This window comes from Schistocerca serialis, chromosome 3 (genome assembly GCF_023864345.2).
Source record: "Schistocerca serialis cubense isolate TAMUIC-IGC-003099 chromosome 3, iqSchSeri2.2, whole genome shotgun sequence".
Taxonomy (NCBI): Eukaryota; Metazoa; Arthropoda; class Insecta; order Orthoptera; family Acrididae; genus Schistocerca; species Schistocerca serialis.
In genome coordinates this window covers 121,345,381-121,372,010 of record NC_064640.1, presented here as the reverse complement: position 1 = coordinate 121,372,010, position 26,630 = coordinate 121,345,381, and the positions used below count along the sequence as shown (strand labels likewise).

The window sequence follows — 26,630 nt, the reverse complement described above, 5'->3', positions numbered from 1 at the left end:
GGTCTATCAATGTCAGACGAGCCAATTTATGTTTAGCAATAAGCAGATTATTTATTACTCGTCCAGTTTTATCAGACCTCAACTGTGATCGGAGGAGGAATTTTGTATGCGAACATGGTAAGTTACACACTACCATCCATTTAAGAAGTTATTTAAAGAAAGTTTGTGACTCTTGAAGAACTATTATCTTTCTGCAGTTGCTATTGAAAATGAATGCAGGAGCTGATATAATATTGCAAGTTCAAAGTAATTAATGTTTTTAAACAGCACTAATGCTTTGACTGAGTAACCCTGATCAGCAAATGGGAATTCTTATATAATATAATACCCTTCCCTTATAACACTCTTTCTTGGTAGCGTAAGTTGCAGTGTATCAGATGTGACAGTTTATGCAATAATTACATATATTTATGAATGTTGAAAGCATAAAGAAACTGTAATTTGCATCTGCCAATGAAGTTTAAGCATTTTAAAACAAAATTTAATATTCCATGTGCCTTGTGTCAGCACTCATTCTGTTGAATATAATTAGATTTGGTGCAGTCTGTACAGAAATGTGTCAGATTTGTCAGCATATAATGATGGTTTATGAATGCAAATGAGCTATTTACAACCTGCTTTGCCCTTATTTGTCCCCTCCCCCTTTGTCTGAGAATGAAAATGTTGTTCTTAAAATTAAATTTAATGTGAATATATACTCATTTTAAAAGCACCTTTGTTTACAGATTAATTTGGGTAGAATAAATTGAAAATATTCCACATAAATTGATGTACTTACTAATTCAAATTTTGGTGTGTTATCATAAAATTATAACAGTGAACATTGCAGATGATTCATCAATTATTGTATGTCCTAGGTTGTGCTCAGCTGAAGGACAGTGAACGTCAATCCTGGAATCCTCCTTTGTGTTCCGAGACTTTCAGTGAGATAGGAGATGAATGTAGCCTTGTTTGCAAAGATGGATATGAACTTACTGGAAGTGATACAGTCTCATGCACTGCTGATGGCTGGAATGGCACCGGTGGTTTGAACAAAATACCTATATGCAAAAGTAAGCGTGACAATTATTACAGTTATATCTCAAAGTAGAAAATTTCCTCTACTTTTTGCTTTGTGTAATTGTAATACTGACTGTTAGTGATTTTACTTTTTCAAAAATTGCTATGCTGTACTCATGACATTAAACAATTTCAGTTCCAGCAAAGCTGAAACTGAAACATCCTGCACAGCTGATAGAGACAATTCTAAAAAGAGACCTCTGAACATGGAATTTGTAAACATTTCCCTCATGAGGAGAGGATAAAAGCTAGGAAACCAAAAAAAAGACATAATAAACTATGTCATTGTTGGTTGAAAGGCTGAGTTGGCCCTAAGTCCTCCACATGTCATTTACAAATAAATTTCTTGGAGTCACAGAAATGGTGAACTCATTATTTGGTACTGGTTTATGAATAATGATCCTGCATACATGGAAACTTGTGTTTTAGTTTTTGGGACACATCAGTTCTTTATCTGTCATTCCATCTCAGTACATTCCATTTCTCAAAATCCTCAGTGATGACATTCACTTACCTGATGAAGAACTTTAAACATTTAATTATACTAACATGCCACCAAACAGCAGTATCTTCATTTTAATAGTAACCAATCCTTGCAAATTAAGCATTCTGCTCTATACTACCTTCATCTGATTCAAATTTGGGTCATAATCATTGAAATTCCTTCATTGATTAATCCAAAAACATTATGAATAGGTTTCCATTTCAAAACTATCAAAAGAAAGTTGTGTGCAAGCTGATCTTTCATATTATTCTTTCTAGGTACCACACTCTGAATGATGCCCCTCCAACAAAGGAATGTAGTATATGATTTATTGCTGATTATCCTGCATTATTAATCAATTTACTTTATTTACTGCTAATACCCAGTTATCCACATATTAGAATTTTCTGTGCTACCACTACATACTTCTGCCTATTGTATTATTAATAATGTTTTTCAGATTTCTATTTATGATGGAACAATTTCCACTACTCTACTGACCCATACGTCCAATTAGTGTCTCATATTTTGAAGTCTATGTGTCCCACAATGAGGTGCTCTCCTACTATGTGATCCTAATACATCCTGGCCAACATTGCATGTACCCTGACACAAATAGCATAACTAAAATTACAGTCTAATGTATGAGCACACAGTTATTTATAAAATAATAAAGCTGTGATAGGAAATGTGGGAGACAAGCATTCATCCTGAATCTTCAAGATTTATCTTATATGGGTTTTACGATACCTGTGACTTCACATCTTGTTTGCGCTGATACACTTCCAGTACCACCCTAGTGGAGAATACACAGTTTTCCTCATCTTCCTGCTTCCCATTTGCTTAACATGCTTAATAAATTCCGAGTTCTACATCTACATCTATACTATGCAAACAACCGTGAAATGCATGGCAGAGAGTATGTCCCATTTTATGAGCTATTAGGGCTTTTTCCTGTTCCATTCATGTATGGAGCATGGGAAGAATGGTTGTTTAAATGCCTCTCTTCAGTCTACAATTAAACTAATCTTGTTCTCTTGATTCCTATGGGATTGATATGTACTGGGTTCTAATATAATTCTAGAGTCATAACTTAAAGCTGGTTCTTGTGACTTTATTAGTACACTTTCTTGGGATAGTTTCCATCTACCTTCAACAGCCATTCAATTCAGTTCTTTCAACATCTGTGCGACACTCTCCCGTGGGTCAAATAAACCAGTGACTATTAGCACTGCTATTCTCTGTATATGTTCAATGAATGGCTCCCACACACTTGAGAAATATTGTAGGATGGGTTGTACAAGTGTTTTGTAAGCAATCTTCTTTTGTAGACTGATAGCTTTTTCCTAGTTAACTACCAATAAAATGAAGTCTGCTACCCATGACTCAGGCTATGTGATCATTTCATTTTATGTTCCTAGTAAGCGTTACACCCAAGAATTTGTATGAGTTAACAGTTTCCACCAATTCCAACTGTGAGTCGCTGATGTTACATTTGTGAACATTTAAAGCTAGTTGCCAATCTTTGCACCCCTTTGAAATCTTATCAAGGTCTCATTGAATATTTGTACAGCTTCATTCAGACCATACATTGCTATAGATAACAACATTGTGTAGAAAAAAATTCTGAAGCTACTATTAATATTGTCCACAGGTTCATTAACATACAACATGAACAGCAAGCTAACCAACACACTTCCCTGGGGTACACCCAAAGTTATTTCTAACTCCGTCAATGACTCTCCATCCAAGGTAATATGCTGTGCCCTCCCTACCAATAAATCCTCAACTCAACCCAGTCACATCCTGAGAATTTTGACATAAACAGCAAAAGGCAGTCTTAATTTTGAAAAGGTAAATCCACAATCAAAGCTCCATTCTTATGCATAAATGATATACTGGAATCCTTAGACGGAAATACTACCTTTGCAAACTACTCCAATCCTCTTCCGATTGTTGACCAAAAACTGTTGTCAGTATTCAAGCATTAATTAACTGCCATTAATTCTGAGGAAAACATACTACATAAAGTTCTATTCTGATCAAAGTATTCTCCAATATATTCCTGCTCTATGCAAAATACAGTAAATACAGAAAGTATACTTCTAAAAATTCTGGAACACAATGTCCTCCATATCTTGAGCACCATAATTCTCAGCTGCTCTTCACCACTGGGACAATTACATGTATGACGAACATCAGGTTCAGAAATCTCCTTAAGTCAAATGCTTCAACTATATAATTCCTAGTGAATTGAATTTTGAAGCACTTAAAATAAAATAAGGGAGTTTACCTTTGAAAAACAGTTTCCTAAATTATGTACAAGGGGTCCAGTACAGTAGCATCAGATTTAGGCAATAATGAGGCATTATTTCAAAATAAAATACATATGCATGTACTTGGTAAGAGTTTTTTGTTTTTTAGGTGAATTTTCTTAAGGCCATTGCTTCTTCTATAGGTGTGATGCTTGTATTGTCAACAGTAGATTATAATTCTTCTACTATTCCCATATTTATGATTTTTGTTTGTGTATTTTTCTAATTTTATGTTTTGTTACTATTTTCAGTAGCATCCACTAATTTAATTTTATTGTTCCTGGTTTTCATTGAAATGTTCCTTTGTTACTGTTTCTGTATAACTTATATCCTTACTCATCTCATATCCTAGTGTCACATATATGCAAATTGATCACTGAAATATACTCACTCAATTCAAAAAGTTTTGAGGCTCGATTAATACAAAATAGAAAAAAGTTAAGATGGAGGTTTTAATGCTTCAGGTGGTTTACATAGGCTTCCCCACCTGAGTACAATGGACTAAACATTCATAAAAGCATGTAAAAGTGTCACAAAATGCCCTTTTTTGAGATGTTGCTGAATTTGCACAACACATTCACAATTTCTTCAGTATTGGCATACCATCAGAGAACTGTTCTGCATTTTTGTCATTTTATCGTAGGTTCATAATGGTCAACACCAAACCTTGTCACCCACAATAATTTTTTTTCAGAAAAGAACTGTCCACACTTCTCATTTCAATCAAGTTGTGACATATGTCCACACATTGTTGATTTTGTTCGGGGATCAGGGTGTGTGGGATGAACTTTTCTCTTCTTTAAAACATTCTGAAAATTTCTTGAACACTTGGGTTAGAGAAGTTCATTTCATTGCTTCACTGTGATTTGTCTCACAACAATGTTGTTACATTTCCGTTTCTTAATGCTGCCTGCTTGCAACTGATTGGTCAAATGCACATCTGTTGATTACAGTTGTTAGTACAAGCTGTCATCATAGTCACTGCACTGATGTCACTTATATGCTATGAATAAAATCAGTCCAAACTTTTTGGGCAGATGATGTATATAGAAACAAATAAAATACAGTTGCAATTATTTCAATATAATGCCATCATTTATACTTTTAGCATGGTGCAAAAACAGTGAGTTATGTTATTCTGGGATTAATGTACCTGCATTATAAATTTTGGTCCACTCCATAACTGAGTTATCATTGTGCCAGACTGGGATGCAGGTGACCTTGGTTCAACTCCAGGCAATGCCTGGGATTTTTACTTGGTGAGAGTAAAGGGACTGCATCCACTCATCTCCATTGTGTCAGCTGAGGAGCCACATGAATGAAAGGCAGTGAACTCCATGATCTGGAATGACAACAATGACCAGGATAGCATTGTGTTGATCCCATGCCCCTCTGTACCTCATCTGAATTATGCTACATGGCAGTGGAAGACATGGCAGCCAGTCACCATCATGTGGTTCTCTGAGCCTGATCACAGAGTTTGTTTCTCACTTTACTATAAATTATGAGATATTTTCATGACTAGATAATATCACTTCAGTTACATCACTCATCTGATCCATTCTCCACATTTCAGTATATTAGAATAAAGCATTTATTACTGTTCACTAGTAACAGATTAAGCTTACACATTATGGATATTTCAGACATGCTGCTGTGTTATACTGAAATATAAATACAGATAAGTGCAACCAATCACTTATGAAATATTCATTAATTTCAATAAACCAGTTTTTGAACCTTCTAGGGCTCATCCTCAGCTGGGGCTTGGAAAAGGTACATGTTTATTTCTGTAGCATGATTCTGCATCTGGCTCTATGAAAAAATGTAGGAAACATCCAAAATCTTACCCTACACCACCCACTGCATTGCATTAAGTGCTCACAATCTTCTTATCACAGAGCCAGTACTCAGCAACATGCTGTGAAAATTAACATGTAATGCTGCATGCTTCATCTGACAATGAGCCTGAAAAGGCCTGAAAACTAGTTTATGCATATAAACAAATGTATCATAAGTGACTTCTCACAGTTATTTGTATTTATATTTCATGTTCACTAGTAGCTGATTTTTGTGTGCTTATTGCAGAGTCCTGTCATTCCAAATGAAGCAGCATGTTTATGTATTAATGTAAGGTCCCAGTACGTTTATGTACATAATGTGAAATTCAAGGCTTTGGACAATGAAATGTTTTGTATTTGATGTTTTTGATGTTTTAATATGTGTGTGTGAGAGTTTTGTAGACTCTCTGTATTATTGTTACAAATATTTTTTTTTGTGCTTATTAGACATCCTAAGCAATGCAAGGGCTATAAAGGATAAAGAATTCATCATATCATTTAATAGTTAGCAAATTTCTTCTTCATCAAATTTGGCTGCCTGAGTACCAGCCCACTTTTTCACATGTAAATACAGATGGAAGTCATCTGGGGGTCCAGCCTGGGCTATGGGCCACATGTTGGAACATGTGTCATATTTTCAGCAGTTTTCTATACCAGTGTCTTGCTGACTACACAGGGGTGAGCTCTCCTGTCATTATCAACATTCATACATCCCCACTTAAAGAAGTGACAACACTGACACGCGACACCTACACAGCATACTGCAAAAATTTGTGATTACCGTCAGCATATTGGGGATTTTTTCACACTCAAACTTGTCTTAGAGAACAGCTATTGTAGGAAATTATGAAGAGATGCATATTTCCCACTACCACAGTTCTAAATGTCATGGTTTACAATTACTTTTCATGCTGCATGAAAATAGAGACTACTTTTTGGTTAGCCTTTTTATATTCTCATGTAAGATGCATCAATCTGCAAATTTTCCAGATGCTAATTAAAGAATCTACTATATAAGTTACACATTATTTCTTAATGTAAAAAGTTGGTGCTATACTGTTCATTTATTTGTTAACACTGACCACTGCATGCACTACACACACACTGTTGGCCTGTACATAAAAATGTGATAATGAAGTTTGGCTTTCAGTTTTTGTACAGCAAGTTTCAATTTGCTTGCTTGAAAAACTGAGTCAGAATCCCTCCAGAATGAGTGAGATGTTGAGCTAAAAAAAATAATGCAAAAGCATGTTGTGGAATTGTGAAATGAGAGTTTTTTCATTATTAATCACTTGTTTTGCACATTTGCAAAACCCCTACTTTGTGTTTCCTAAGTAAACTGTAATTGTACATAGTACATAACACATGGTGTTCATCAGGTACATTGTAATACCCTCTTTAAGTAAGTATCTTTCACAAATCTTTTCAAAATTGTTGGTTGCACTTTTTATTCTATTCAGACGGTTCTTCTGTTCTTCTTGAACCAGTCAGCAAGGTACACCAGAACCAGTTGTTTAAATGAAAATAATTAATCAATAAACAAAATGGTTAAATTTTGGGATTTCTCTGCTAGTTGGAAATTCCTTGCTTTCTTTTTTGTTAATTTTTAATTCAAACAATGTGCTTTGTAATTATCTCTTAAGGTTACAAATTTTGGTTTTCTCTGTTCAGAAACCTTCCTCTCTTCTTACAGAATCTACAGTTTGAGTGAGAAGCCTTTATTATTCACAATTCTCCCTACTACCTCCCTCCCCCCTTCCTATTGCCTTTCCTATAAAATCAAATTCAGCTATCATCAGCTGGCATTACAAGCACATTAAACAACAGTATCACCACTACAATGTGATACAGTATAAACAACAAAATATTAAATAAATAATATTACGAAAATCAAACTTCATATCTGACATTTATTATAAATGTGGTACAAATTTTAAAGCATATAGCAATGAGTAAACAAAATAAGTAAAACGTTCTGGAATGTTTTGTAATACAAGTGTCCATGCGTAAAAGTTATTGTAAACTCATTCTTGTATACATGGTAACAAAAATGTGTTTTTCCTATTTCAGCACCTGAAGAAGTAGGTGAAGATTTTGTGAATAAAATAAACAGTACTTTGAATGGAATTGCAGCAAATATGCTATTCTTACTTGATGAATCAGTAAGTGTCTCACCACAACAATTTGAAATGGAGAAATACTTCGTTAAATCAGTGGCCCAGGCATTCCCGTAAGTAGATGAACAATATGTTGTACAGCTTTGAACTCATGAAGAAATTAAAATGAACCATTTTCAGCTGTAACTAGGACTGTAATAAACTACTCAATACATTTTTATAACTTTTAATTAACATGACTGCAAGAATTACAATTACAGAAATACCAGACAGACTTAATAGTTCCACACATTTTCAATATTTATGCTAAAGATTTAGTGCCTCACTTTCTGTGGTCTATTTTGTTACTAATAAATAAAATAATTATATTCCCTGATAAAGGGATACATTATGGAGAGAGAATATTCCACAAAAGTTGATACAAACTTACAATTTTTGGAAACAAAATATTACCCAGATAAATACCTAAGAATTATTCAAACTTAGTTGTTTATTAATAATAGGTCTAATGGCCATATTTAAAGAAACAGATGACTTTCCCCTTTACAGTCTGGCTTTTGTAATGAATGTTTAACATTTATTTATTATTTATCCATCTGTAGACAATCAGGATTGTATGGATGTTGTCAACATAAGTATATACAATAGGTACACAAATTTATAATTATCACAATCAGAATCTATGAATTTTGTAACATAAAGATACATTGTTAAACCACTTAATAACACAGTTGATAATTTTTAGATATATCTATATTTTTACATCATTCCAAGTAATCCTTGACAGTATAAAAACACTTTTCGAAGAGATATTTTTTAGCAATTTCCTTAAGTTATCTATTTCGCTTATGTCTTTGATCTCTTGTGGAAGATTGTTGTACTATTTAATTCCATTATATAACATTCTATTTTGAGTTTTTGATTTGTTGATTGAACTACACTCCCCACAGACACCTTCAAAAGAGACTTGTTATCACGTGAATCTATATTCACTCTTAACAAATTCCTCTTTTTCAAAAAAGCTTTCTATGCTATAGCCAGTGTTCATTTTATATCCTTTCAACTTTGGCCATTGTTTGTTGTTTTCTTACCACAAGAGCAAGAGTCATTTACTATATTTAGTGTCTCATTTCCTAATCAGTGTCATCTGATCTTTTTTTACTATTTTCCATTACACTCATTTTATTTTTATTGATGCTTGTCTTATAACCTCTTTTCCAGACACTGTCCATTCTGTTCAATTGCTCTTCCAAGTTCTTTGCTGCCTCTGACAGAATTACAAGATAATCTGCAAATCTGAAATTTGTTATCTCTTCTCCCTGAACTTAAATATCTTTCCTAGATTTTTCTTTGGTTTCCTTTACTGTTTGCCAGTCATACAGGTTGAATAAAATTGAAGATAGGTTGCACTTCTGTCTCACTCCCTTCTCAACTACTGCTTCCCTTGAATGTCCTTCAACTCTTATAACTACAGTCCAGTTTCTGTAGAAGCTGTAATAGCCATTTGCTCCAAGTAGTTTATCCCTGCTACTTCCAGAATTTCAAAGGGCGTGTTCCTGTCAACACTGTCAAAACCTTTCTCTAAGTCTGGAAATGCTACAAAGATAGGTTTGCTTTTCTTCAACCTATCTTCTAAAGGATGTCTACTGTGTAATCTAATGTCAATGAGGTAAAAGTGTATAAAATCTGTTACAACTGAATACCATTAACTTTAAGACCACTCTGCTCTATTTATTGAATAATTAATGCAAATGAAACAAGCACTAGAAAAACCTACAGCAAAGGGATTTTACTGCTGAAAATTTAAAACTGTTCTGTTTTAAAATTAGAGGAGATGGCGTGGCAACTGCAAGATGATATTCCAATCTCTGAGTATTTTAAGATTTTTTTTTTTAATTTTACATATATTTCATGAAATATTTCCACTTAGAGTGAGTCTCAAAAAATATCAAATAAGCTAAATTGGGTCACTGCTGGAATAAAAATATCAAGTAACGAAAATAAGATAGCTGCACAAAGAACTGAAATACAACAAAGATCCTGTTTTCATTAACTATGTCAAACGATATAAAAGCATATTCATAAGAGTAGTGAAAACAGCAAAAAACTCATTAATAATAATTACATCTTGGCTCATGAACACAAATCATAGGCAGTGTGGTCTGTTGTAAAATCAGAACTGGGAATTAGAACTGACAGCCAAAGATATTTCCAAAATCAAGATGAGCAATAAAATTGTAAAGAAATCCTGCTCAAATATCAGACTCACTTTTTTATTTTCAAATGTATCAAAATCAGAAGTAGAAGTACATGCTTGTACAGAAAAAGTACTTTAAGTCAGAAGATAGAAGAACATTTTAATAAATTTGAGAAAATTTCAGTCTAAGATTCAGTGAAAACTATATTACCATTAAAAAACAAAAATTCTGCTAGGTGCGATGGCATAACTACCAAAGTAATTAAAGCAGCTGTTGAAGGTCACTTTCCAGATTCTCTGATGTATGCAGAGGTTAAACCTTTGTTTAAAAAAGGCCCAAGAAAAGATATCGGGAACTGTGTCCCAATCTCTGTTCTTCCAATTTTTTCAAAAATCTTTGAAAAAGTGGTGGTAGTGCAAATTAGAAAAATTTATAGAAAGAGTAAACATAATTTCAGATAATCAATATGGCTCTCCAAAAGGCAAAAGCACAACAGAGGCCATTAATGAGTTGTGGAAAAAAATCAGTTTTGTTTTAGACAGGTCAAGAAAAGTTGCAGGATATTCTGTGATCTCACAAAAACATTTGGTTGTGTAAAACATCACTTGTTCCTGTGTAAAATGGAATTGGAAATTATGGCCTAGAGTTGTTTAGGTCATCTACCACAAACAGAAAGCTAAGGGTACTTGTATCATTAGGCAAGGGAAATTCCTTCTATGAATGGATAATTGTTTCACACGGTTCAGTTCCAGGTCCAGTTTTATTTCTTTGCCCCTTAAGTTAAATTCACACTCAGTTTTATCCACTGATGATATTTCTGCCCTAGTCAAAAGCAATGATATGGAACACATTCCCTCAACTATCAGAAATCTACTAGACAGTTTATAAAACTTGTCCCAACTAGGTGAATTGAAATGGAATATTGGAGAAACACGTTTACTGCAACTTAAAACTAAATATTCTAAGGTAAATGAAACCAACTGAAAGAAGCAGGCTATTTTAAGTTTTAGGAATGCATCTGGGCCAAATTTTATTCTGGTCGTCACATGTAAAGTACTTAGCAAATAAAATAAACATCTTGATCTTTGCAATGAGGGTTCTGTCATATTCAACTAGCATGGAGAGAAGGAAAGTAGTTTGCCACAGTTACTCTGAATCAGTTCTAAGGTATGGCATTATTTTTTGGGGTATCACAAGCAAAATGATTAGAATATTAAAATTTCAAAAATCAGTTGTTAGAAATATGTGTAATGCAAAACCAAAAGAATCCTCTCATCCATTGTTAACAAATTTAAAAATATTAAGTGTACATTTATGAAAAGATTATTTTTGCAGACAGTAACCCCAAGTTACTTATAGACAATTATGTTAAACGTCAATACAGCACCAGTAACGAGGGAATTTCATGCTTCCCACTCATAGATTAAAGATATATGCACAAATCCAAGAATACATGGGCATGAAAATTTACAATATTCTAAAAAAAGAAACAAATCCACAGCATGGAGCTATAGCAACTGAAACAAAAGCTATGAGAGTCATTAGTACAGAAATACTACTATTCCTTAGAAGAGTTTCTGAATGATAATGTGAAAATTGGGACAACAAAGTAAATTGTTGTTAATTAACTTTAGCAGTTTTATATCAACTAAACAGCTGTAATAATTATGTTTTTTGTTAATGCTGTTGTTGTATATTGTTTCTGTAATACATTTGAATCCTAATTTTAGTGTTTATGAGCCCCCTGTACATTATATCTATGATTTAACTCTGTATGTTAGACGACAATAAAAATTCTGATTCTGATTCTCATTCTGTTTCTTCAGGCTCTCTGTAAATCGAACAGCAGGCTTGATAACTTTCAGTCATGTTGCTGATGTAGACATCCCGCTCACTCAAACAGATACATGTGTGTTTGTTGACTCTGTTGGTAACGTAGTTTACACAGAGGGTGGAACAAGTATACTAGTTGCATTAAATCTGGCAATTGATGAAATAGAGAAGAATGCAGTTCATAATACAACACTTGTTTGTAAGTACCTACAGTATTATACCAAAAAATGTGAATGCACATAGGTTTTCAATTTATTTTTCTTTATTAATCATTTTGTTGAGAATTTGGAAGAAAAATAATGAAGAGAACACAACCCCCTGGTGCATCAGAGAACACTTTATATTCTTTCTTGTGTTTTAATATTCCTAACTTAAACTTCTTCTGTCACTGAACTTTTGAAGTATTACTTTTTAACTAATATAGTTATGAAATGTTGTTATGAAACTTTAAGCCTTTAAAAACAGTTATAAATCCCTCTCCAATGAATGGATGGAATGAAACTTCCTGGCAGATTAAAACTGTGTGCCCGACCGAGACTCGAACTCGGGACCTTTGCCTTTCGCGGGCAAGTGCTCTACCATCTGAGCTACTGAAGCACAACTCACGCCCGGTCCTCACACCTTTACTTCTGCCAATATCTTGTCTCCTACCTTCCAAACTTTACAGAAGCTCTCCTGCGAAAGGCAAAGGTGCCGAGTTCGAGTCTTGGTCGGCCACACAGTTTTAATCTGCCAGGAAGTTTCATATCAGCGCACACTCTGCTGCAGAGTGAAAATCTCATTCTGGAATCGATGGAACGTTTGTCACATTATTTGAGAATTGTAAAGTTTGGAAACAATTTCTACTTCACACTGCTGTATGATTTTTGTTAGCCAGCAACAGGTTATGATAGTTTTTAGTGTAACTAATAGTTTCCTACATAAAAGAAAGTAAATTTATGGATACCCATAGGTTTCAGCTATGGTACTTTTATTCTACATAGCACATTGTTTTTGCAGTTCCTACTGTGCTTGTTTCATGACAAGGAGACTTTTTGAGTAATTATCTTTGTGGGTCTATTTTAGGAACAAAAGCACAAAGAAGTACATGTTTATGAGTTTCACTTGTCTGATAAAGACAAATGACAAAGTTGGCTGATCAGCTCCCTACTGCCCAGTCAGTAGAAACTGGTAGATGTTGGAAGGCTTCAGACTGCAGTTACTTGCTTTTGTATGCAAGCAACATTAGCTGGCTGACAGTACTGTGAGTGGTAATAATTGTTGACTGCTGTGTTGCAGTGTTTTACTTCACTATATTTTTTACTATTTGTTTTCCTGGTGATAAGCACACATAACTGTTGCAGTTAGGACCTTTATTAAACATGTCAATACATAAGACACTTTTGGTTCTGATTACAAGCCCCACTTAAGTGATCTTTACCTCTGTGCATAGCTTCTGCTGTCACAGAAGCATGAACCAGAGTTCAAGGTGCCTACACTGCGTGAGAAGCTGGCAGAGCTTGTTTCCTCACCACCCTCCCCCGCGTGGCTCCTCACACTTTGGCAGTCTATGTGGGGCCAGGCTTAGTTCCCTTCCTCTGCTCTTTGCAATCTCTCTCTGGATTTGGCCACCTTACAGTTAACATACAGTAGTGAAATGCAGTGATATGTCTGGAATCTTAGTAGGGCTGCTTCATTACACAATACTGACTCCGTAAGTGGAATTTTAGGTACATACTAATTCAGAATATCAGTTCAATTCCTAAACTATAATGACAGTTTCTGCAAAAAAAATTGCAACAAATTTAAACACATATAGTGTTAAAGAACAAAAATAACATTTTGTGATAAAAAGTATGACATTAAACGATGTCAACTGCGGGACACAAATGACAGTAAAATATTATTTACAAAATGTGGATGGAGGATGTTTCATAAGTAATATATAATAATGGAACTGTGGTAAAAGGCATTAATTAGGGCCTATTTTAGTAGCATAAATAATGTATAGTACATAATAATATCCATTGAAATTCTATTGACTCTTTTACGCATATATATAATTGAGATAGTGTAACGGTACAAGCAGTGGAAACAATTAATAAATATTTAATTAGTACATCATTCTATTAAGTCCCTAAAATACATTTAGCTGAAATTTCAGAGAATAGACATTAGAGGTCTGCATCTGTCATTTGTGTTCACTCAAACTGCTTGGTACATGTAGTTACAGAAAATTCCAGCAGATGTCAATGTGGCTGCTTTCAACATGTGGAGCAACTGCATTGGACTTTCTCCATGCTTGGCCAAATGTGTGATGCTTGAATGCTTCAACTGCATACTCTTACCCAGTTGCCACTATCACACTCGCCAGCCACAGGTTCATGTCACGTGACTGTGAAACGAAGGAGACTGTGAGATGGAAGCTTCATTTGAAGAATACATTCTGATTGCAAAAGCAGGTGGTCATAGCAATGTTTGGGAGAGATTTCCAATAGTAACAGAGTAAGGATAGAAATCATGTTGGTTATGTGTAGTGTGGCAGGTGCTTTGCTCCCCTGTCTTACAGATCCATTATGACGCATCTGAAGACACATTTGTGCAGAACACAACAAAGTGGAAGTTCTGAAGCATTACCAGTTTCAGTGAAATACTCTGTAACTAAAAAGTGCAATGAAATGTGTGCTAGGGACATTCATCCTTTAGATTAATGTCTTGTAGAGGATTTCACTCTCTATGTCAGGACCTTGTAAATATCAGTTCTAAATTTGGACAGACTTCTTCAGTCTGCAACATTTTGCCTCATCCTACAGTGGTGGCACAAAATACTGAAAGACATGCCAATGAAATAGGGTGAGAAGATGCCAAACATTGTCCAGGCCATAACTGTGACTGTGTGTGCATGAACAGTGGATTTGTGGACCAATCCCTATCGGAAAAGGTGATTACTGCATACTTTGTTGATCAAGATTGGACACTCAAAAATATGGAGTTGACAACTCACTTTTCTGAGAGAAAAGAAACTGGTGAATTTATTAAGAGACTGAGGAAACAGTATTTAATTGAGTAAATCCCCAGCATCTTAATAAGATTTTTGTCACCTATTGAGGTGCTAATATGTGGAAGGCACTGCAACTCTTTGTGCATTATGCATGCATTGCACATATTTTGCATATAATCCTAAACCACATATTCGATCATGATTATTTGAAAAATGAGATTCGCTGAGATCTGACATGTCACCACCCAAGAATCCGAAGGTGTTAAGTTGTTCAATAGCTTTGCATGCCAACTAATTCTATATTTAGTAGTCTGTTCCAGGACCTCTTCGGATTTTACAGCTCTGTGTGGCCTCTTGAGTTTCTTTAAAACCAGTTCCATCTATTTTTGAAAGACATCAGTTGATTCCTTCTACTTCCCGATTTTCCTCTTCTGATTTTTAAAGAACTGTTTTTTATTTGGTACAGTATTAGATAATCTATTACTGATCTACAATTTGTCAATCTCTATATGCGGGGAAAAGCTATTTTCTATTTGAAATGAATTTAAGCTCACAAAATTTCATAATATTTATCCATTCTGATTAACTGCTGATTCTCCATTTATTCCAATTAGGTCCTTACTGGCTGTTTTCCTACTCTAGCATTCACATCTCCATCCCCCTATGACATTATAGCCTTTCTTATCTATGGAATCAAGGACACTTCACAAGCTTTTGTAAAATTTATCAGATATACTCTTCCTTCTTCTGAAGAATATACTGATATAATGGTCATACATCCTGTAGCTATTATAAATTTGCATGTTATAATTTCTTTAATTTACACAACTGTAAGATGCTATCTTGTTCATTCTGTTTTTGTAATATTTGTGATATATTTATTTAGGGCCATCTAGAGACCGTCATCAGTGCTCACCAGCCAAAAAAATCAAGTTTTCGAATAACTGGGCTGTGGGTCACTTGATTCTCAGTTCACCGATGAGGCTGAATGGGTGGTGGTGATGACAATGATCTGCTAGAGTGGAGAAAACATACCAATTGTCTTTATTCCAGGCTACCTATTTTAGCAAAAAGAGTGTTTTGTGTACCAGCCTCAAATGCAGTTAGTGAAAGAAATTTCAGCACTGTAGGCAATCTCATATTGGACAGATGAAGCATACTTGATCCAAAACAAGTCTATGGTGTTCTAGCAGTTCATTGCAATTACAATGTTAACAAAAAATAGTTATGAGAGAATTTTATTTTTTAGATCTCTAATGTTTAGTTGTAACGTTCATCATATGTAAATTTGAACTGAGAAAGCGGATGATGTTATGAAAGACAGTAATGTACACTCCTGGAAATGGAAAAAAGAACACATTGACACCGGTGTGTCAGACCCACCATACTTGCTCCAGACACTGCGAGAGGGCTGTACAAGCAATGATCACACGCACGGCACAGCGGACACACCAGGAACCGCGGTGTTGGCCGTCGAATGGCGCTAGCTGCGCAGCATTTGTGCACCGCCGCCGTCAGTGTCAGCCAGTTTGCCGTGGCATACGGAGCTCCATCGCAGTCTTTAACACTGGTAGCATGCCGCGACAGCGTGGACGTGAACCGTATGTGCAGTTGACGGACTTTGAGCGAGGGCGTATAGTGGGCATGCGGGAGGCCGGGTGGACGTACCGCCGAATTGCTCAACACGTGGGGCGTGAGGTCTCCACAGTACATCGATGTTGTCGCCAGTGGTCGGCGGAAGGTGCACGTGCCCGTCGACCTGGGACCGGACCGCAGCGACGCACAGATGCACGCCAAGACCGTAGGATCCTACGCAGTGCCGTAGGGGACCGCACCGCCACTTCCCAGCAAATTAGGGACACTGTTGCTCCTGGGGTATCGGCGAGGACCATTCGCAACCGTCTCCATGAAGCTGGGCTACGGTCCCGCACACCGTTAGGCCGTCTTCTGCTCACGCCCCAACATCGTGCAGCCCGCCTCCAGTGGTGTCGCGACAGGCGTGAATGGAGGGACGAATGGAGACGTGTCGTCTTCAGCGATGAGAGTCGCTTCTGCCTTGGTGCCAATGATGGTCGTATGCGTGTTTGGCGCCGTGCAGGTGAGCGCCACAATCAGGACTGCATACGACCGAGGCACACAGGGCCAACACCCGGCATCATGGTGTGGGGAGCGATCTCCTACACTGGCCGTACACCACTGGTGATCGTCGAGGGGACACTGAATAGTGCACGGTACATCCAAACCGTCATCGAACCCATCGTTCTACCATTCCTAGACCGGCAAGGGAACTTGCTGTTCCAACAGGACAATGCACGTCCGCATGTATCCCGTGCCACCCAACGTGCTCTAGAAGGTGTAAATCAACTACCCTGACCAGCAAGATCTCCGGATCTATCCCCCATTGAGCATGTTTGGGACTGGATGAAGCGTCGTCTCACGCGGTCTGCACGTCCAGCACGAACGCTGTTCCAACTGAGGCGCCAGGTGGAAATGGCATGGCAAGCCGTTCCACAGGACTACATCCAGCATCTCTATGATCGTCTCCATGGGAGAATAGCAGCCTGCATTGCTGCGAAAGGTGGATATACACTGTAGTAGTGCCGACATTGTGCATTCTCTGTTGCCTGTGTCTATGTGCCTGTGGTTCTGTCAGTGTGATCATGTGATGTATCTGACCCCAGGAATGTGTCAATAAAGTTTCCCCTTCCTGGGACAATGAATAATTCACGGTGTTCTTATTTCAATTTCCAGGAGTGTATTTCCTTCACTCCAAGACTGACCATAATTACAAAAATTGTTAGTTCCTTAACTTTTAATTGGAATTTTTAACTGTTTCCAATTTTTTTTATCTAAACTAAACTTTCTTCTCTCTTGTGGGTCACAATGATGATGTAATTAGATGCTACCATGCAGGAAGATACATGTACAACATAACTAAATTGATCTTAGTGTATTTATATCAGCTGGGAGGAGTTAAACCAGCCTACAGCTACACAGAGCTACATGTTCATAACAGCAAAGGATCAAGTGCACCATAACCAGCAGCCTCTGCCCTCCATTCCCCTCAATGTCATGTTCAACCACAACCAGCCCATTCCAAGCTTTCATACTTGCACACAACATGGCCAACCGAGGCATACGAAAGTGACTATGACTGAGCAAAACCCCTCACTTGTAGACCTCTAATAGTTATGCCATTGAGATAAAAATAATAATGCCAAGTGTGTACTATATTTCAATTATGACTACTTTAAAAATGTAACAGACTGGTATCATTTCACATACATTTTCTGCTTCCAGTTCTAGTAACAGATGGTATCAGTACAACTGATCCTGCTCCAGCTGCAGACACTCTGAAAGCAAATGGAGATATAGTGTTCACAATTGGTATTGCTGATTATCAGCGTGATCAGCTTGAACCCCTGGCTACTGTCGCTTCAGATGGAACTCCAAATTTCTTTGGAGTTTCGAGCTTTGAAGTATTCCTGAGGATTGCACAGTACTTGAACACAAGTATGTTTCATTGTACATCAATATATCAAGTCTACTTCTACAAACGATTCTTATTTCTAATATAAGAAACATTATTTTTTCAGTACTGATATTTATCATCAGGTGTCATACAATGGACATAAATGCAATCTCACTAACTCACTTAATTTTATTGGAATCCTAACATTAATGGTCCTTCATAGCTGTCAGTCCCACTTTCACTTCACACGATATGCATGCATTCATACCAGGATGAATAGATATATTTGTTTCATTATTGACATTATGTTAAATATATATAAATAAGGCAATGGAAAATCCAGGATGGATTGTAAAAATAACAGAGAAGGAAAGTTGCTACTCACCATATAGCGGAGATGCTGAGTTGCAATAGGCACAAGAAAGATTCACACAATTACAGCTTTCTGCCATTAAGGCCTTTGTCAGCACTAGACACACACACACACACACACACACACACACACACACACACACACACACACACACACTCACTCACTCACACATGTCTGCGGTCTCAGAGAACTGAAACCACACTGGGATCTCCGCTATATGGTGAGTAGCAACTTTCCTTCTCTGGTCTTGTTATAAATTTTATAAGGGCAGACTTGTTGTCTATGAGCAATAAAGTGACTGTGATTATGCTAAAACTGATTATTTATTCAGTTGCAGCAAGAAAATGTCACTCTGTAACTGAAATAAATAATCAGTTTTAATGCAGAACTTCGCCAAAGAATACTTTCATTTTGTTCATTGCTATTTATGGACTAGTTCTGATTTATGACACTAATATTTTTTAGGAAGAGGAATTTTCATGTACCACTGTCACTGAGTATGACTCATCACCAGTTACCATATATTTTAACTGAACAGTGCTTCATAGTATAATTTTCACAACATACTCTGAAGTAATATGTGTGAGATATTAAAATTCTTCTTTTATAACCTTCTATGTGACCAGGATCAGAGCCTTAAAATATTTGAAAGTTTATGTGATATAGTAGTGAATGTATCAATGATTGAAACTACGGTACATAACAATTCCTATTTACATTGTAAAATAAAATTGTACTTTTTACTATATGGTTAGATATGTTATGCTTCAAACCAACTAAAATAGTAAAATGGGATAGTGATTACTATACTCAACATTTATTTAAGAGGCATAGAGTTTAAACAGGTTCTTACTCAACCAAACAGGTTTAAATTCCCTGCAGTTTACCTAAACAAATTCAGAGAAACATTAAGGTGCTTTCTAGAACATGGCCATATGGCAGTCCTCTCCTCATTTTTGTCACTCTGAGGTGGCCCACTGTCTGTAACAACCTTAAAGTTCACGTGATGGTCAACTCTCATTTTCCTTTCACTACTGCCCCCCCCCTCCCCCCCCCCCCCCTCTCTCTCTCTCTCTCTCTCTCTCTCTCTCTCTCTCTCTCTCTCTCTCTCTGTCTCTCTCTCTCTCTCTCTTTCTTGCACACACACACACACACACACACACACACACACACACGCAAACACACACAAGACACACACACGGACTGTCCTTGAGTAAAATTTAAGTGTCACAGTGTTTGCTTTCAGACCTTTATTTATTAGTTTTTGCATTTTTCCCATTATACAAAACATTTTGTTCTGATAACACAATAAAAATCAGTGTTCAATTAAAATATATGGTAACTGGTGATGAGTCATACTCAGTGACAGTGATACATGAAAATTCCTCTTCCTAAATATGTGAATGTTAATGAAAGAGACAGTGGAAATTTGTTGTTTGGAAGTCAACACAGCATTATTTTAGCCAAAATGGTTGGAGGTGACAGTTACCTTACTTGTGATAATTACTTATGAAGGAACAGACACGACTGCAAAATATAATTTCTTTAAAATGACCACTTTTGGCACATATACTAGACCATCTTCAGATTGATTGCACCATTTACTGGAGCTGTCGATGTGCTGAGCAGCTGCGTGTTGTCAAACTAATAACTGCACTTACCACCTTGAAAACACACAGCTGTTCTGCATGTCACCAGCTCCAGCAAATGGTGCAGTCAGTCTGAAGATGGGCTACTGTATGTGCCAAAACTGGCCATTTTGAATAAATGACTGTTACTTCATAAGTAATTAGTCAACACAGCAACTGAAGAAGACTTGTTTTTCCTTAGATGATGTTTGCCATCTGAAATACAGTAATATATTTATACTGTTAAGATGATACTAGAACCTATTCTAAAGTAAACTGCAGATTTCAGAACTAATTATGAACTTTTTATTAAATAAAATAGAAAAAAATAAATGTGATGTAAGTGTGTGTGTTTCTCCATAAATGGAAAGTTGCTTACAGTTCTATATGTAGAGACCTGCCTGTCATTTGTTTCTTTGAATTGGATATTTAACTGTAAATGCTTCTTAGTGTTAACTAGATAATTAATGTGTCATAGAATAGGGATGCCCAATCACACTTTATAACATTGAAATATATTCTCTTTTCAGCTTACATTGATGAAAACCAGATAAACTGTGATTAATTCAAAAGTCAGCATTCCTCTTTTGCTTGCAATCACATGTAAGTAACTTTATGTTATAAATATGAATTTGATTATGGATATTTGACCTTCCCAAGTTATTTTTATTTGTAAATCTACAATAATGAATATTCCTCCAATACTTGATGAAACCAATATTTTTCATGTACCGGTATATGAACTGTAGCCAGAGAAAATTACTGATGTAAAAATAGTTTCTAGTATGTTAGTAACTTTTGATCTCATCTTTCGTAAATCACCACAGCTGCTTTATTCAGGATGATTCACTCCAAAACAAATTACTTCCTACTTATGCTTCTGGGTATCTGGATATAAGCCCTACAAACAATACACTGCCACTAATTTTCAGATGTAGACCATGCTGTGTGTGGTGAGACTGTGAGCTGTGATGCACCAGTCACACACATATGTGGTTGCCCTACCATGTGGAGCAACTGTTAGGGCTCTGCATTTACACATTTGAGAAAACACTTAACCCTGGGCTTCTCATATTGCTCAAAGAGTGACAGTCTCCACATTATTTGCTATATTTATGAGCTATCATAATATAAACTATTTTCTTCATTACAGTTCAGTGACATTCACATCATTCAATACAACTCAGCCTTAAACATGATCACTCAGTTACAGATGAGAATATAAATTATTTAAACATAATGAGTTCATTAAGAATGTTATTATTTTATGCTCTATACACTAAGTGACTATCCCAGAACCATTATGAGTTGCAGATTGCCTATCTAACGGCTTCAAGGAACAAAAAAAATTAATTTTCCATATTTCATGTAATTATTAATTGGATTTAAAAATTATAATACTGTCATAATCTGCTGTTTAAGGGGCACAATATTATGTTAAAAGTTTGACACAATAAGACACATATTATAGTTAGAAACTGTATTTGTCTTGATGCAGTGTAATAGAGGGCATGCAAACACCTGGACTTAATTCATCCAGCATTTTAGAATGAGAGTACTTCACAATTTCCAACAAATTTGTATCAAACTTGTATCAAATTTTTTGTCACTGACACTCACCACAAAATGATAAAAGGAAAAGAAGTTTCTCACTTAATACCTTTTCAGTGTTCATGCAATAAAACATCAGCATCATATATTATGTTTCAATTTATTACTTCTTTGCTACCAGCTATTCACAACACAGTTTGCAGACAGTATCCATATATAGGGCCTGCCACTGAATGTATCTGCAAATTATTATCAGTGTATGACACACAATTCAGCAGATATGACGTCATAGACATTTAGATGCATTAAAAACTAGCTTCCCTTTAAAATGGCACACAGAAAACCTTCAACATCAGACATGATGTTTTAATTTATTACATCTATAGTGCTAATTGTATTCGCATTATACTTTACACACTGTGTCTACATACGTCACTGACTGGTTCTGTAAAATTTTATCACTGTATGACACATAGTTTAGGAGATGTGACATCAAAAACTTTGAGATGCTTAAAAAACTACCTTTTGATTAAAACTGAGCATAAATTACCCAGACTGCATTTGTATGGTATTTGACAATGACACTCAGTAACTTTCAACAAATTTAAAGCATAATTTCAAACCTTTTCTAAATACTTTCTTGCTTACATGTTTAATGACAAGCATTTAACACACTAACTCATTTGTAAAGTAATCAGACATGTGAAGCAGATTCCTTAAAGAATCAGGGTTTTACTCTTATGTGCTATTAAAGAATCTTGGTCACTTATACTGGTCAGGTTGTCTCCCACACTTGTTCTCAATCTCCATCACAATAAACATGATTCACAAACAGTTAAAATACATGCTACCTTGTCACCGACTCACAGTATATGAAAATACTCCATATTACATGGCTCTGAAGTTCAGAAATAAGATAAGGTCAATATTTGGTGAATCCACATTGGAGACCATTGGCACATACCTAAAAAGCAAATGTTATTATAGTCTAGAAGAATTTCTAAATGAATAAAAAGCAATGTTATAGTTTAGAAGAATTTATAAATAGGAATAGGGAATAAAGATGCAAGTACAAATGGTATACTTTCAAAGCCATATAGATACAAAGTATACACGTTCACTTTATATTCATGTTTATATATAGAATTATATGGCGGTTTGTATCCGGTTCAGTACATCCATACTTCATATAGGTGTGTGAAGGCTATAGTAATGATTCGATGAGTTATGAAAAGATTTAAAATATAATGTTGTATTTTTATTATAATAAGCAATGTGTGTATGATGTATTTCCTGTAGAATATAAAATACTGTAACAACTTAGGTTAAAGACTGACGAGTCACCAATGTTCTCAGTCGAATGATTGTATAAAAACATGTTATGTGACAATAAAGTATCTTATCTTATCTTACACAAAATAACTTTAAAAAATTCACAGAATTATAGTCCACACAAGCTTGCTCTCTTACGTTAACTGCTAACTGTGGTGGTGGGAAGTTTATGCAGCGATAAAAATTAAAATGGTTGCCAAATACTGAAGTAAAAAAAGAGAACCTTGTGACCATAATAAAATGCTTGGAAACACATACAACAAATAATAAATAGTAATGACAAAATTCATTTTTGTTATAATATGTAACATACAACACACATATGTGAGGAATGTAATACACAGCTATGTCTTTCAGGGGTCAAGCTTCCGTCATCTGGGAGTAATTATAATGATTATCTTCACAACTGCTACTCCAGTCCTTAAGATGAATAACACTAGAAAAAATACAAGTTGTTGGTTAATAAATAAAAACTTATAATTATTTTGTTTGTACAAAATTAAGTAGCATGACATTTTTGTAGTCATGTGTTATAAGAAATGTTGTCAACCAGTCCCTTCAAGAAGGTTATTTTCCAGACACACTGAAGTATGCAGTTAGTTAAGCCATTACTCAAAAGGCACAAATGAACATATGGGAAACTATTATCTAGTCTCTCTTCTTCCATCACTATCAAAAATATTTGAGGAGGAAGTCACCATACAGATTCAAAATTTTATAGAAAAATTTAAAATAATCTCAAAAAAAAAACAGTATGGATTTCAGAAAGGCAAAACCGCAATATCTGCTATAAATAATTTTGTTGATAAAATTAGCTCATCTCTAGACAACTCACTGCAAGTCACAGGAATTTTTTGCGACCTATCACAGGCCTTTGATAGTGTGAATCACTCCTTGCTACTCTGTAAGCTGGAAAAGTATGGAATTAGGGGCACAGTACTAGAATGGTTTAAATCCTATCTAATCAACCAATGACAAAGAGTAGTTATAACAGCAGAGAGACAAACTATACTTCAAAATGGAAAACCAATTCACATGGAGGACCCCAAGGTTCTATCTTAGGTCCCATTCTGTTTTTGTTGTACATAAATGATCTGCCACTTAATATTGAGTGTCACTCAGTTTCATTTGCAGGTGACACATCTTTAATAATCATTGAAAGTAACAGTACTGATCAAATTCTACAAACTGTATTGAAAAATGAAAAGTCGTTTGGCTAGGGCCTCCCGTCGGGTAGACCGTTCACCTGGTGCAGGTCTTTCGAGTTGACGCCACTTCGGCGACCTGCGCGTTGATGGGGATGAAATGATGATGGTTAGGTCAACACCACACCCAGTCCCTGAGCGGAGAAAATCTCTGACCCAGCCGGGAATCGAACCCGGGCCCTTAGGATTGACATTCTGTCACGTTGACCACTCAGCTACTGGGGGCGGACACAAACTGTGTTAAATACATTAGAAAAATTAGATGCCTGGTTTGATTTAAATGGGTTAAAATTAAACATGGAAAAGACTCAGCTATTGCAGTTTAAAACAAAACAAGCAAAATTAAATGATATTCAGGTCAGTCATAGAAACCAGGATTTGCAGGAAGCTAGCTGTGTGAAATTCCTAGGAATGCAACTAGATAAAAATCTATCACGGGCATCACATATACAGTACTTTGCAAATAAATTAAATAGCCCAGCATTTTCAATGAGAATATTGTACAGTGCTACCAGTATTGGCAATGGCAAGGTAATGGCAATGGCAAGGAAAGCATTTCTGAAGAAGAGAAATTTGTCAACATCAAGTATAGGTTTAAGTGTCAGGAAGTCATTTCTGAAAGTATTTGTATAGAGTGTAGCCATGTATGGAAGTGAAACAGGGACGATAAATAGTTTGGACAAGAAGAGAATATAAGCTTTCAAAATGTGGTGCTACAGAAGAATGCTGGAGATTAGATGGGTAGATCATATAACTAATTAGGGGGTATTGAATAGGATTGGGGAGAAGAGAAGTTTGTGGCACAACTTGACTAGAAGAAGGGATCAGTTGGTAGGACATGTTCTGAGGCATCAAGGGATCACCAGTTTAGTAAGTTTAGTATTGGAGGGCAGCGTGGAGGGTAAAAATCGTAGAGGGAGACTAAGAGATGAATACACTAAGCAGATTCAGAAGGATGTAGGTTGTAGTAGGTACTGGGACATGAAGAAGCTTGCACAGGATAGAATAGCATGGAGCGCTGCATCAAACCAGTCTCAGGACTGAAGACCACAACAACAACCAGTATTGGCATAAGAAAAGTGGTATATCACAACTACTTTGAGTCAGTAATAAGGTATGGAATTGTATTTTGGGGTAGCTCAAACCATGTGTCAAATACTGAAACTTCAGAAAACCATCATTAGAAATATGCACAATGTAACGCGAAGAAAATCATATTGCCCACTCCTAAAAAATTTAAGTATACTAAGTGTTCCCTCACTATACATATATGAGCTGATTATCTCTGTACACAGTAACCCTGATTAATTTGTAGCAAATCATTTTCAACATGATTACAACACAAGAAATCAAAATAATCTTATGCTGCCCACCCACCGTTTAAAACTTTATACTCAAACTCCACATTATATGGGTATGAAAATTTATAACAAAGTGAAAGGAAGAGAATTGCTCAGCATAAATTTAGAAACACTGAAAAAATCCTTATATGAGAAACTAGTGCAGAAATGTTACTATTCAGTAGAAGAATTCATAAATGACAACCTAAAAATTTGAGCAGGAGAGAGCAAGTACTTAGTACTGTTAATCTTTAAAGTTTGTTACTTTTGAAGAAAAATTAGTAATTGCTTAATTAAGTAATTTTTCAGTACTGTATATTATATTACTGGTGTTATAAGGAAAATTGTAAACCAGTTTTTGTGTTTTGATGAGTCTCCTGTAATTTAAGTCAATGGCTTGAAATTGTATGTTACGGGACAATAAACTTCTGCTTCTACTTCTACTACTACTAACTTGTGCCTGTGTCAAAACTTCAGCATATTTTTATATCTCTTCACAAAATCATGAATGGGACTGACTGGGTGACACATGTTTTCTTTTCAGATAACACAAAAGCACATTACCAAATGGGCATTGATAAACACAGTTTAATTGATTTATTTAATTTAACTGAAATGTCAGCATGATATGCGTACTATGATAACACTGATTTTGTAATGAAATAGAAAATGCACAGTATTGCAATAGTTTAAATTTCAACATAAAACTGACAAAAATATATCATTAACTATATGTATATCATGGGTTATTTTCTTTATGTTTATTTTCTGTTTCTTTCAGGTTAAAAAATGAAATGGTTCTCTGTGCCCATTACTTTCCGGTGGCTACAGTGTCCTATGATCTAATCTACTTTCTAGTTGTGTTATTCAGAGTACAAAGGAACAAATTTATTTGATCATGG

At 35.7% G+C, this 26,630-nt stretch overlaps 1 protein-coding gene across 1 annotated transcript; it reads left to right on the top strand.

Annotated features, from left to right (window-relative positions):
- The first annotated feature begins 209 nt into the window (after window positions 1–209).
- On the top strand, window positions 210–26,630 carry LOC126470718 (collagen alpha-4(VI) chain-like). The gene is made up of 7 exons (XM_050098721.1): window positions 210–246; window positions 858–1,052; window positions 7,770–7,929; window positions 11,841–12,046; window positions 18,128–18,340; window positions 20,831–20,903; window positions 26,510–26,630. Exons 1-6 carry the CDS (start codon window positions 210–212, stop codon window positions 20,863–20,865), a joined length of 846 nt encoding a protein of 281 aa, XP_049954678.1. The 3' UTR covers window positions 20,866–20,903; window positions 26,510–26,630.